This window comes from Nicotiana tabacum, chromosome 17 (genome assembly GCF_000715075.1).
Source record: "Nicotiana tabacum cultivar K326 chromosome 17, ASM71507v2, whole genome shotgun sequence".
Classification (NCBI taxonomy): Eukaryota; Viridiplantae; Streptophyta; class Magnoliopsida; order Solanales; family Solanaceae; genus Nicotiana; species Nicotiana tabacum.
In genome coordinates this window covers 75,488,718-75,501,946 of record NC_134096.1, presented here as the reverse complement: position 1 = coordinate 75,501,946, position 13,229 = coordinate 75,488,718, and the positions used below count along the sequence as shown (strand labels likewise).

General features: G+C 41.1%; 1 protein-coding gene across 1 annotated transcript; it reads right to left on the bottom strand.

The window, feature by feature from the left end:
- Positions 1–438: 438 nt before the first annotated feature.
- Positions 439–1,161, bottom strand: LOC142171935 (uncharacterized). Its single transcript, XM_075235660.1, has 2 exons — positions 1,080–1,161; positions 439–896 (listed from the first exon to the last, which is right to left on the bottom strand). Exons 1-2 carry the CDS (start codon positions 1,159–1,161, stop codon positions 439–441), a joined length of 540 nt encoding a protein of 179 aa, XP_075091761.1.
- Between the last annotated feature and the right edge of the window lie 12,068 nt (positions 1,162–13,229).

Genomic DNA, 13,229 nt, shown 5'->3' with positions numbered 1-13,229 from the left:
GATTTATTCCTCGATGGGGTCGATGTAGTTCTTGTCTGGATGCTGAATCATGGATGACAAAGTTGCAAGGGCATCTACGAACTCGTTCTGAATTCTGGGGACATACCTGAACTCTATCTTTGTGAACGTTTTGCACAGCTCCTTGTTGCAGTGCAGGTACGATAGTATCTTGACATTATTGGTTGACCATTCTCCTTGGACTTGATGGATCAGCAAATCGGAATATCCTATGACCAAAAGTTCTTCGATGTTCATGTCAATTGCCATTCTTATTCCAAGGATGCATGCCTCGTATTCAGCCATATCATTAGTACAAGGGAATCTTATCTTTGCTGACACTGGATAGTGTTGTCCAGATTCTGAAATGAGGACTGCCCCAATCCTGACTCCTTTGAAATTTGTTTCTCCATCGAAGAACATTTTCCACCTAGGGTATGATTATGCAATATCTTCCCCGATAAATAGTACTTCTTCATTGGGGAAATACATGGTAAGTGGCTTATAATCCCCATCCACTGGATTCTCGGTGACGTGGTTGGCTAAATCTTGTCGTTTGATAGCCTTCTGAGTTATGTACACAATGTCAAATTCGCTGAGGAGAATTTGCCATTTAGATAGCTTTTCGGTAAGAATTGGCTTCTGAAAAATATACTTGAGAGGGTCGAGCTGAGATATCAGATGCGTGGTGTAAGGCGACATGTAATGCCTTAGCTTCTGAGCAATCCAAGTCAGAGCACAATAAGTGCGCTCTATCAAAGTGTACTTAGCTTCGCACGTTGTGAACTTATTGCTTAAGTAGTAGATGGCCTGCTCCTTTCCCCCAATTTCGTCGTGTTTCCCCAACACACAACAGAAGGCATTGTCCAAGACTGACAAATAGAGCAACAATGGTTTCCCTGGTTTAGGGGGAACCAGCACTAGCAGTTTTAAAGGATACTCTTTGATTGTGTCGAAGGCTTTCTAGTACTCTTCCGTCCATTTCGTGGCATCATCCTTCTTTAGCAGCTTAATAATAGGTTCGCTGATTACCGTGGACTGGGCTATGAAGCGACTGATGTAATTTAATCTTCCTAAGAAACTCATGACATCTTTCTTGCTCTTTGGTGGTGGTAATTCCTGGATGGCTTTGATTTTTGGTTGGTCCAGTTCTATCCCTTTCATGCTTTCAATAAAACCCAGTAGTTTTCCAGCAGGGACTCCAAATGCGCACTTTGTTGGATTCAGCTTCAAACTATACCTTCACAGGCGTTCGAAAAATTTCCTCAAGTCGTCCAAGTGCTCTAAACTCTTTTGAGATTTTATGATGACATCATCCATATACACCTCGATCTCCTTATGAATCATGTCGTGAAAGAGGGCCATCATGTCCCTCATGTAGATGGCGCCAGCATTCTTGAGACCGAACGGCATAATCCTATAACAGTAGACTCCCCAAGGAGTGGCGAAAGCTGTCTTCTCTGCGTCTTCCTCGTGCATTAGGATTTGGTGGTATCCAGCATAACAATCCACAAATGACTGCAGTTCATGCTTCGCACAGTTGTCGATAGGGATGTGGATATTCGGCCAGGGGAAATCATCCTTTTGGCTAGCTTTGTTGAGATCCCGGTAATCCATACATATTCTGATCTTTCCGTCCTTTTTTGGCACTCGGACGATGTTGGCCAACCATCTTGGATAGTTGGTGACCCTCCCCACATTTTCTTCTATTTGCTTGGTCACCTCTTTTTTTATCCTCAAACTTAAATCAGGTTTGAACTTCCTGGGCTTCTGCTTGATCGGAGTTCTGGTTGGGTCGGTAGGTAGTCGATGCAAGACAATGTTGGTGCTTAATCCTGGCATGTCGTCATAGGACCACGCGAACATGTCAGCGTACTGTCGGAGGAGCTCAATCATTTTTTCCTTCTGCTCGGTTTCTAGGTGAATGTTGATTCTAGTTTCTTTCACGTCTTATTTGCTTCCAAGATTGACTACTTTCGTTTCTTCGAGGTTGGGCTTCTTCGGACTCTGTAGCTGTTCGATCTCCCGCGGGAGATTTTCTGACATCATACTCTCGTCATATTCTTCGTAATCCGGATCAATGCGCTCAGCGGTTTCGTTACATGTCATAATTGCGGAACGCGGTTTTTTTATCGGTTTGATTACTGAAGAGAAAAACTAGGTATAAATAAAGCAGTAAAATAAATTGCGATATTTAGGAAAAAGATTCTTTTTATTTCATCAAAAAGGGAAAGTCTTAAGCGTTCACAAAAGGCAAATGGCAAAAAGGTACAGACACGGTACATGCGTCAATTGACCGTGCTCTTTTCAAAAGAAAACTTTTATAGTTCCAAACTACCAAAACTCCTGGCGATCCAAAGATTGACTGGCTGTCCAATTCTGCAGCTCTTCCCTTGGTTCGTCTTGATGTCAGTTCCTTCACAGCATTGTTCAATCATATTCACGAACAACTTCCCCATCCTGTCGATGATATCATACATCATCAAAAAAACGCGGTTACAAGCTAACTTTGGACTCCTTGATGAGATGCAATAAAGCTGGAGCTGGGCCTGAGTTCATCATGAACTCAGAGGCCAAACAGATGTACATGTGAAATAATAAGAAAGTCATTAGGCATATATACAATATATTTAGCATATTTTAACTACAAATCATTCTTTGATGTACACGACAAATACATATACAATTAATTAAAACAAGAACAAGATTAATATGGTAGAGGAAATTATACATTAATGTGGTGGCTTTCCTTAGTAAATAATTTACATTGGAAACCTTTCATTGTCATTAAATACTAAACCCTTAAAGAACTGAATGTATCAATAAATTAAGAGCAAAGGAGGGAACCCCACTTGAGGTCGATGCTCCCTTTGGATCTCCCGATACTTCAAAGTTCCGAAGGGACTCAAGGCCCAGGGCAATGCTTGTGTTGAGGAGGGCAGCCCAACCTAGAGTCGAACTCCACTCCCAAATACCCTTAATTACTAACGATATGTTTTCTTTACGAGTTTAAGTTCCAATGAGGCCCTTCCAATGCAAACTAGATACTAAAGCATTACCTTCCACAACATATATACTTTCCTCTTAACAGCACAAGAGTATACAAAATACTGTGAAACCTAACAAGGAAACATATATAAAGTAAACCTAGAAGGGGGGGTTGGGGGGGGGGGCATCAGTATACACATAGAACAAAGAATTTTCATATTATACCCTTACAGGAATGAATCATTAAGGCACAACTTATTTAAACATGTATTAATGTTCATCACTTGGCAACATAAAGACATCAAGTCAGATTCAAACCAACAGTCATAGTGAGAAATTGTTACAGAGAAATTATCAAGGCCATGGGATTGAACTCCCATCATGATTATAAAATCACAGATTTTAAACATGGGGATCCTTAAGGTCTCAACAGGGTCATGCTTCTAACAGTGTTAGCAAGTCATCATGTTCAGACAATATCAACAAATGGAGTTCATAAGATTTGAGAATTAGACTTATTTGGATTAATAGTGTCAGGACCCAAAACCCACTATAGGTCGTGATGGCGCCCAACATCGCCGTTAGGCAAACTAACGGTGAACTAACAACTTAATTATTCATTTTATTATTTTTGAAATCATGAATCTTGTTAGATAGAGACGTAAATGCGTTAAAGTCGTAGATAAATGCAATTTAAATATTATACAAGTAAAAGTGTATCGAGCGGCACGAACCATAGATGCATCTATTACACTGCCGATGCGTTCGACCCGCTCCATAAGAAAGGAAGGAAATCATCGAATTACGAGACACATGCCTACAATATAATACATGAGCACAAAGTGAATATAACCTTTATCATTTCTCAAATAACTTGCCAATGACTCAAGGTGATAAGGCTCGGCCTAATATATATATTCAATTAATTAACCTAGCAGAATGAGTTCAAATAATTCAAATAATACATAATAAAGTCAAAAGTCTACCAGGACATAAACATGTTTTAGCTACGTACGGATTCCCGTCACCTCGTGCATACGTAGCACCCACAACTTGTAGCACATAACAATTACATCGCCTAGGGGGGTTGTTTCCCCCTCACAGGGTTAGACAGGAGACTTACCTCGCTTTGAAGTTCCATAACCGGCTCCAACGCCTCTCTAACACCTCAACTCAAAGCCAAACATTCTGAAACTAGTCAAATAACGTGCAAATCAATTAAAATATACTTCAATGCTTACAATTTAACAATTTATAATGATTCCCTACTTCGCTCAAAAAGTCAATAAAGTCAACCCTCGGGCCCACGTGCCCGATATTCGATAGTTTCCGAAGATAAACATTACCCATAATATTATGAACTCAAATATATAATTTATCAATCGTGGTAAAAATCTAAAATTATCAATTCTAGGTTACTCCTTAAATTTCCCTAATTTTCATGAATTTCCATGTTAAAAACCTTTATAAAATCCAAGTATTTAACTTGTAATAGGGAGAAATCACTTACCTCGAGTTGCTAGTTGAAAACCCCCTCAAAATAGCTCCCCAAATTCGGCCATCCAAGTGAGAAATGAGAGCTAAGTCTCGATTAAAAAGAACCCTTCTGCCCAGTGATTTCCGCACCAGCGGACATCCAACTGCACCTGCGGCGTCGCTTTTGCGACAAAAAAATCGCTTCTGCACTTTATCAGCCCAAGGCCCCTTCCCGCTTCTGCGACCAACAACGCTCACCTGCAAGCTCGTAGGTGCGGAAATTTCCTCACACCCGCGCAACCATAACCTCTCACCTAGGACCGCTCCTGCGACTCCTTCTCTGCATCTGCGACTTCGCAGGTGCGGAATCTTCCTCGCACCTGCGCTCTCAGACCTCCTCCACCAAATTCTCACATGTGAAGACCCTCTACGCACCTGCGGCCGCACCTTCCGCAGATGCGATGACACCAGACTTCAACAACAACAGCATGACCCAAATTCCAAGTTTCAATCCGTTTTCAATCCGTTTCAAACCCGAGGCCCCCTGGGACCCCATCCAAACATACCAACACACCTTATAACATAATACGGACTTAGTCAAAGCCTCAAATTACACCAAACAACATAAAAACTACGAATCAACGATCGACACCTTTCTTTAAACATTCAAACTTCACCGAACGCATTTAAATTATGCTTTAACATCCTGTAAAGACGCCAAATTTTACGCGCAAGTCACAAATCACGATACAAACCTATTCCACGACTCGAAACTTCAAATGTATATCGATAACACCAAAATTCATTTTATATCAAACTTAAGAAATTCTTAAACTTCCAAAATGCCAACGTTCTATAATAAACGCTGAAATGCTCCCGGACCACCCGATACTCAACCCGAACATACGCCCAAGTCCGAAATCCTCATACGAACCTATTGGAAACTTCAAATCTTGATTCCGAGGTTTTTCACTCAAAAGTCAAACCTTACTAAAATCTTCCAACTTAAAGCTTCTGAATTGAGAGTTTTCCTTCCGTAACCACTACGAACTTCTTGAGATTCAATTCCGACCACACGCACAAGTCATAAAAATCAACTGAAAGTCCGACAATACATTCCAAACACGAAGTCACGTCATATCCCATAACGATAATCAAGCTCTTACACCACTAAACACTCCAAGCCAGCTTTCATCCGTCATATTAAACCTTCCTCAGCACAGTCGCCACCATTCCAAATAAAATCTGTAGACCTAGTCACTGTCCACCATGATCCCCAAATCGCTCTAAACCTTTCTCATCAAGGCATGTGGCTATCCTACCACATAATCCATATGCTACTCTGTCACTCCCACTTCGGTTAGACCATCTCTTTAAGCAACTTCTTGGCCTCTGTTGTTCACACTTAGCCCGCTAGCAATTCAACTACCACGAGACACCTCCCACCATGTCCTTCCTCATCCTTCGCTGCCCAAATACTGCCTCAAATCAAAATCCATCTCTATAGCACCTGAACTAATAAATTACTACCAACTCTAAGCCTACTCGAAGATCATCTTTCTCGAGCCATCAACATTATAAACACCGAATCGATTCTGGAATCGCTACACACCGCCATCTCCGACAACCGCTTCTCATGCACCATTTCACAATACCCTGCCCCAAAGGCAAATCAAAAAAGACCATAACACCAGTGAACCTTAATGCATTCAAACAAGGACGACGATACCACATCACAAATTAAAATTCCACTATGCTCGAAAATATCAAGTCTCGTTACTCCATCAACCAAATCCTGAACACCCATAGTCCGATTGCCTTTCCTCCGCTGGAACTAAATACCGAACCCCTAAATTATGCACTAAGAAATACTCTTTTCGAGTCATTCACTACCTCGACATAAAAACGAGCACCCTTCTATTACACCAACATTGTGCGATAACAACGCATGAATATCATAATAATCTGTGCATGGCCTCAAAACCATAGGAAATACTGATACAAGGCTGAAACGACAGAACAACCTTCCGCAAGGCGACGATAATAGCCTGCCCGAATACGCAGGGAGAAACATCCTACACCACGCCTGCAGTACCACTACAACTCCTCGATGCCCAATTGATAATAAGCACTCCTCGTCACATAAGATTGAGTAGGAAGGAAATGAAGGCATAATCTTAAAGGGAATCAAATCGCACGATGAGGAATCAAGAAGGGAAGTGCTCCAAACAACCCTGTAGCCTCTCGAAGATAAGTACAGACGTTTCCATACCGATCTGTAAGACTCTCCTAGACTTGCTCATGAGTCGTGAGACCCAAGTGAACCTAGAGATCTGATACCAAGCTGTCGGGACCCAAAACCCACTATAGGTCATGATGGCGCCCAACATCACCGTTAGCAAGCCAACGGTGAACTAACAACTTAATTATTCATTTTATTATTTTTAAAATCATGAATTTTGTTAGGTGGAGACGTAAATGCGTTAAAGTCGTAGATAAATACAATTTAAATATTATACAAGTAAAAGTGTATCGAGGTTAAGCAAACAAAAAATGAATTGTAGAAAATCCCAAAACCCGGTGTTACAAGTGCATGAACATTTACTAAGGAGTACAATAATAATAAAACATCTGTCCGGAATGTAAATAAGACAAGATAAAGTAAATGGTATGGTGGAGACTCATAGGCTGCGATACGTACCCTGGAATGCAATTCACCATAAAGTCTCTTCAGTAGCTGTGCCTACACGCCAAGATGACCACCAATTGAACCTGGCAGATCCTGCACATTTAGTGCAGAAGTGTAGCATGAGTACGTAAATCAACACATACCTAGTAAGTATCGAGCCTAACCCCGGAGAAGTGGTGACGAAGGGTCGACTTCGACACTTACTAGAGGTTCAATAAAATAATATGATAAATCATAAGCAGATATGAAGCACAACAACAATAATGGGGTAAAACTATATGTTATATAATCTTCCAAAAATTTCTTTTAAAGTTATAAATTTCTCAGTCTCGTGTTATATCTCAACAACTCAAATATATTAAGTGCCAGAAACCAATGGATAATGATCACCATAATAAATGCAAGGCATCAGTGGATGTATAATCTCGGGAATATTCATACTGCTAGCGATATAACGCACGATTATGCCGAGGTTGTACGAACCGATCTAGAATAAGGTGTACATTGCCGAGGGTCTAGCGGCATGAACCACATATGCATATATTATACTGTAGAGGCGTTCGACACACTCTACAAGAAAGGAAGGAAATCATCGAATTACGAGACACATGCTTACAATACAGTACATGAGTACAAAGTGAATAAAAAGTGAATATATATATATATATATATATATATATATATATATATATATATATATATATATATATATATATATATATATTACAAATTCAATTAATTAAGCCAGCAGAATGAGTTCAAATAATTCAAATTTTACATGATAAAGTCCTAAGTCAACCCAGACATAAGCATGTTTTAGCTACGTACGGACTCTCATCACCTTGTGCGTATGTAGAACCCACAACTAGTAGCACATAACAATTACATTGCCTAGAGGGGTAGTTTCCCCCTCACAAGGTTAGATAGGAGACTTACCTCACTCCGAAGTTCCATAACTGGCTCCAACGCCTCTCTAACACCTAAACTAAAATCCAGATGTTCCGAAACTAGTCAAATAACGTGCAAATCAATAAAAATATACTTCAATGTTTACAATTTAACAATTTATAATGATTCCCAACTCCGCTCGAAAAGTTAATAAAGTTAACCCTCGGGCCCACGTGCCCGGCATTCAAAAGTTTCTGAAGATAAACATTACCCATAACATTACGAACTCAAATATATAATTTATCCCCAATTCCATGTCCAAAATCATGGTAAAAATCCAAAATTTTCAATTCTAGGTTTCTCCTTAAATTTCCCTAATTTCCATGTTAAAAACCTTAATAAATCCAAGTATTTAACTTGTAATAGGGGGAAATCACTTACGTTGATTTACTCGATGAAAACTCCCTCAAAATAGCTCCCCAAATTCGACCATCCAAGTGAGAAATGAGAGCTAAGTCTCAATTTAAAAGAACCCTTATGCTCAGCCACTTCTGCACCAGCGGATTTTCAGCCGCACCTGCGGCGTTGCTTTTACGACAAAAACTTCGCTTCTATGCTTCCTCAGCCCAAGGCCCCTTCCCGCTTGTACGACTTACAGTCCACACCTGCGAGTTCGCTGGTGTGGAAATTCACTCGCACCTGCGCAACCACAACCTCTCACTCATGACCACTTCAACGACCCCTTCTCTGCATCTGCGACTTCGCAGGTGCGGAAACTTCCTCGCACCTGCGCTCTCATAAATCCTTCACCAAATTCTCACCTGTGATGAACCCCTATGCATCTGTGTGACCGCACCTGCGGCCACTCCTTCCGCAGGTGCAATGACGCCAGACTTCAGCAGCAATAACATGACCTAAATTCCAAGTTTCAATCCGTTTCAAACCCGAGGCCCGCCGGGACTCTATCCAAATGTACCAACACACCTCGAAACACAATACGGACTTAGTCGAAACATTAAATCACGCCAAAAAACATCAAAACTATGAATCGACGATAGAAACCTTTCTTTAAACTTTCAAACTTCACCGAACGCGTCCGAATTATGCTTAAACATCACGTAACAATGCCAGATTTTGCATGCAAATCACAAATCATGATACGAACCTATTCTAAGGCTCGAAACTTCAAACGGATATCGATAATACCAAAATTCATTTCAAATCAAACTTAAGAAATTCTTTAACTTCCAAAATGCCAACCTTCCATAATAGACGCCGGAATGCTCCCGGACCATCCGATACTCAACCCGAACATACACCCAAGTCCGAAATCATCATACGAACCAATTGGAATTTTCAAATCGTGATTCCGAGGTCGTTCAGTCAAAAGTCAAACCTTAGTCAACTCTTCCAACTTAAAGCTTCTGGATTGAGAATTTTCCTTCCGTAACCACTCCGAACTTCCCAAAATTCAATTCCGACCACACGTACAAGTCATAAAACATGAAGTGAAGTTACTCGAGGCCTGAAACCTCCGAACGATGTACTAGTGCTCAAAACGACCGGTCGGGTCATTATATTCTCCCCCACTTAAACATATGTTCATCCTCGAGCGTGCCAAGAACTGTTCTGGAGTTGTCCAAAATCACTGTTTGACACCTCGTGCCTACCCGTGCCACCACAATCCATATGAGCAATTAGCTAAAGCCAGACTGAAGATCCTTCTTGCCACCTTAGCCCACAAGCCTTAGAATCAAATTCCAACATCTGAAATTCTCTACAAGACCTGATTCTAACATACGAACACCATATCAATCTCAACACGCTGTACCAAAACATGATCATACACCCATGCTGAAATCACATAATGCACTGTATATTTCGTATGCCCGTAATAACATCATCCGACCATAATAGCTGCAATTTCATGAATCCGATGCCCACAGTGCACCTCATAACACATATAAACATTGTTCCAACTCTCGCAATACTACCACGACAAAAGAGATGTGTAGAAACTCATAACCACCTGCCAAAATAATAAATCATGGGGTCTTCTCACCTGACAAGAACTATTACTTCATTCTAAACTGAATGGCGATATTTTCTCTTTAATATACCTACTTAAATTCGATCGCGCCGATCTCAGGTCCAATAACCTCGTCTTACCTAGTACAAACAACTCGAGCAATAAGACACCTTAAACCCCGTCTAAAATCTCATATGATGCCATAAATGTACCAACAAGATACAACTCGAATATGACCCATAAGGAAGAACAAACTCTGACAAGAACAACCCAGCCCGCGTAATGAATAAAATGGCCAAACCGAATGTTATGGCTCTATCTCAGAGATGAGAAATAGGACACACAAAATCAGTATAAGGAGCCATATTTAGCACCTCACTATTATAGCGTGCAACCCGATCCATTTATGACACTGTTGCGGCATGCAATCCGATACGAATATGACATTGTTGCGGCGCGCAACCCGATCTACATAACATACTCGTGATAGCGTGCCACCCGATCCAAACAATATACCCGTGGCGGCATGCCACCCAATCCACACAATAATCAATGAGGAACCTATCAAATCGTAAATCTTATACTTACGAAATGTCGGAATATCGACCACAAGCATGCCAAGTACATAATACAATCCTGGGGACACAGATGGTGCCACACGTTACAAAAACCCAAGCACGACTAAGGTGCAATAAATGACTTGCATATCATGAGCCGTCTTACTCATATAACACCATAGCTATACGGGATCACAACACGTGTGCGAATAATCAAGTCGTCTCACAACTCACCTGGCATAATAGAGTATTACATGGAATAACTAACGATGGGAATAACATCCAACGCCCGAAGACTCCTCCGTAAGCAATGTTATACTGAATAAACACATCCGATCTGACGTAGAGCACACATTCACATTAGACCCACCAACGGACCTCAAGCCGATTATGATCATACCATACTAGGCCAACAACTTCTCAAGGATCCACAATGGCCCTATTCATGACACACACGAGCAACCGTCCAATCCGGACCAAACTCCCACAGTCCACAACCAAATGACTAGAGTCCTTTTCAGACATAAACTCTCACATTAGCGATAGTAACAGAATCCCCATACTTGGTTTCAATCCTTAACAATCAAGTGACTAACATGTCACACTTATACAATTTCCCCGTGGGATATGCTCCCAAGATCTTCCGCACTAGGTAGCAAAGTCTGCACCTCCATACCACCAACCGTACTAATTTCTGTAAAGCAAATCAAGAATCCGCAATTCAATACACAACCTCTTACATAGGACACTGTTCTCAGGTGACACTAAAATAATGTCAGCTTACTTTAAACTTCTAAATCCTTTCCCCTGCTCCTCCAAGCTCAGGACATCCCTAACAAAACTTTACCGTAACCTTGATCCTCAACTTCTGATTTCCATATCGCTCACTACACCTGTCATGCCGCTACGCGAGAGTACAAAAACTTCATCATGACCCCTGAACCCCCAGTAGAACAAACACTTCATTAGCTAGAAATCTTTCACTTAACTCATTTCAGAAGAACCATTGCAACACGTACCTGAATTCCCATAACCGAAGAAAATACAAACCTCAAGTCGTGGTCTAAATTGCCATAATTCTTTCGGTATCTATTTACACATAACAAGGCCATTAGAATCAAATACTTACCCAAATCAATCAAATTATGGTGGTTGTCAAGCCCATATGTATAACCACCAACCACCCGTATAACTCAACACGCCGAAGGAACTGATCACTGCCATAATCATACTTATTCAAACCATTACTAACCGACCTAACTTCTTCCAATTTACTCTTGACTTGCCTTAGAGATAATAATAGCTCCATTCAAAAATATAACGATCTCAATCAGCACTCATACCGAGTGACCTGAATCATGAGACCACATCATCTCAATACCCAAGAACCATCTCATACCCTCCTCAAGCGCATAATAGCATCTCTAACTGGTACACCCATTCTGCAAGCCCTTTCGCGAATCCGAAGCTATTTCTCCCATTCCTCTAATACTACCCCACAGACCCGATGATAACATAGAAAATTCCCCAAGTATTCTTCACACTCTGTTGCAAAATCCCGGTCTTCAACCACACGACGAACCGAAACTCCTTAGACACCGTGCTTACATCCTTGAACCCACTAGAACCATTATTGAGAGTCATCCGCTCTAACCTGGTCCCGAATATAATCAAACTCCAATGCTCTTTTAGCACATGAACACTCCCAAAGAAGCAACCAGATGAATTCTTTTCCTTGTACATCATATCTACAAGAAGCATAAACTCTGAATCTTCCCAAAACCTGCATATGAATCGATAAGGCGAAATATAGCACACATTCATCAAGTTCTTTGCTCGAGTTACCCCTGATGATAACCAGAAATCGCACAAGCAGACAACCACGCGATCCAATCGTAGACGGTGGGCTCTCCCCTTAGCTTTAAGCTACCATCACATAATGTAAAACCCACAAATATTCCTCATTCTAAATTATCATATTCTCGCACCACCAATACGCCAAATTTCTCGTAATCTCTTGTTAAACTTTTCATGAACATTCTGAATTATCAGCCATAATCGTATATTCGAAGAACTTCATCTAAATCATGCAACAGCTACCCTACTCACAGAAGATGACCCACCTGTGGAATTCTATATCGACATCTTCTATCGACGTTGCACTGGGTACACTACTACGAAATCAGTAAACCCTCCTGAGCCCATGCTCGTCCACCGCTGTACAAGTCTGTTTACTCCCCATTAACATCAACTGAAAGTCCGACAATACATTCCAAACACAAAGTCACGTCATATCCCATAGCGATAATCAAGCTCTTACACCCCTAAACACTCCAAGCCAACTTCCTTCCGTCATATTCAACTTTCCTCAGAACATTAGCCACCATTCCAAATAAAATCCGTAGACCTAGTCACTGTCCACCATGATCCCCAAATCACTCTAAACTTTTCTCAAGGCATTTTTCTATCCTACCACAGAATCCATATGCTACTCTGCCACTCCTATTTCGGTTAAACCATCTCTTTAAGCAACTTCTCAGCCTCTGTTGTTCACACTTGGCCAGCTAGCAATTCAACCACCACGAGACACCTCCCACCATGTCCT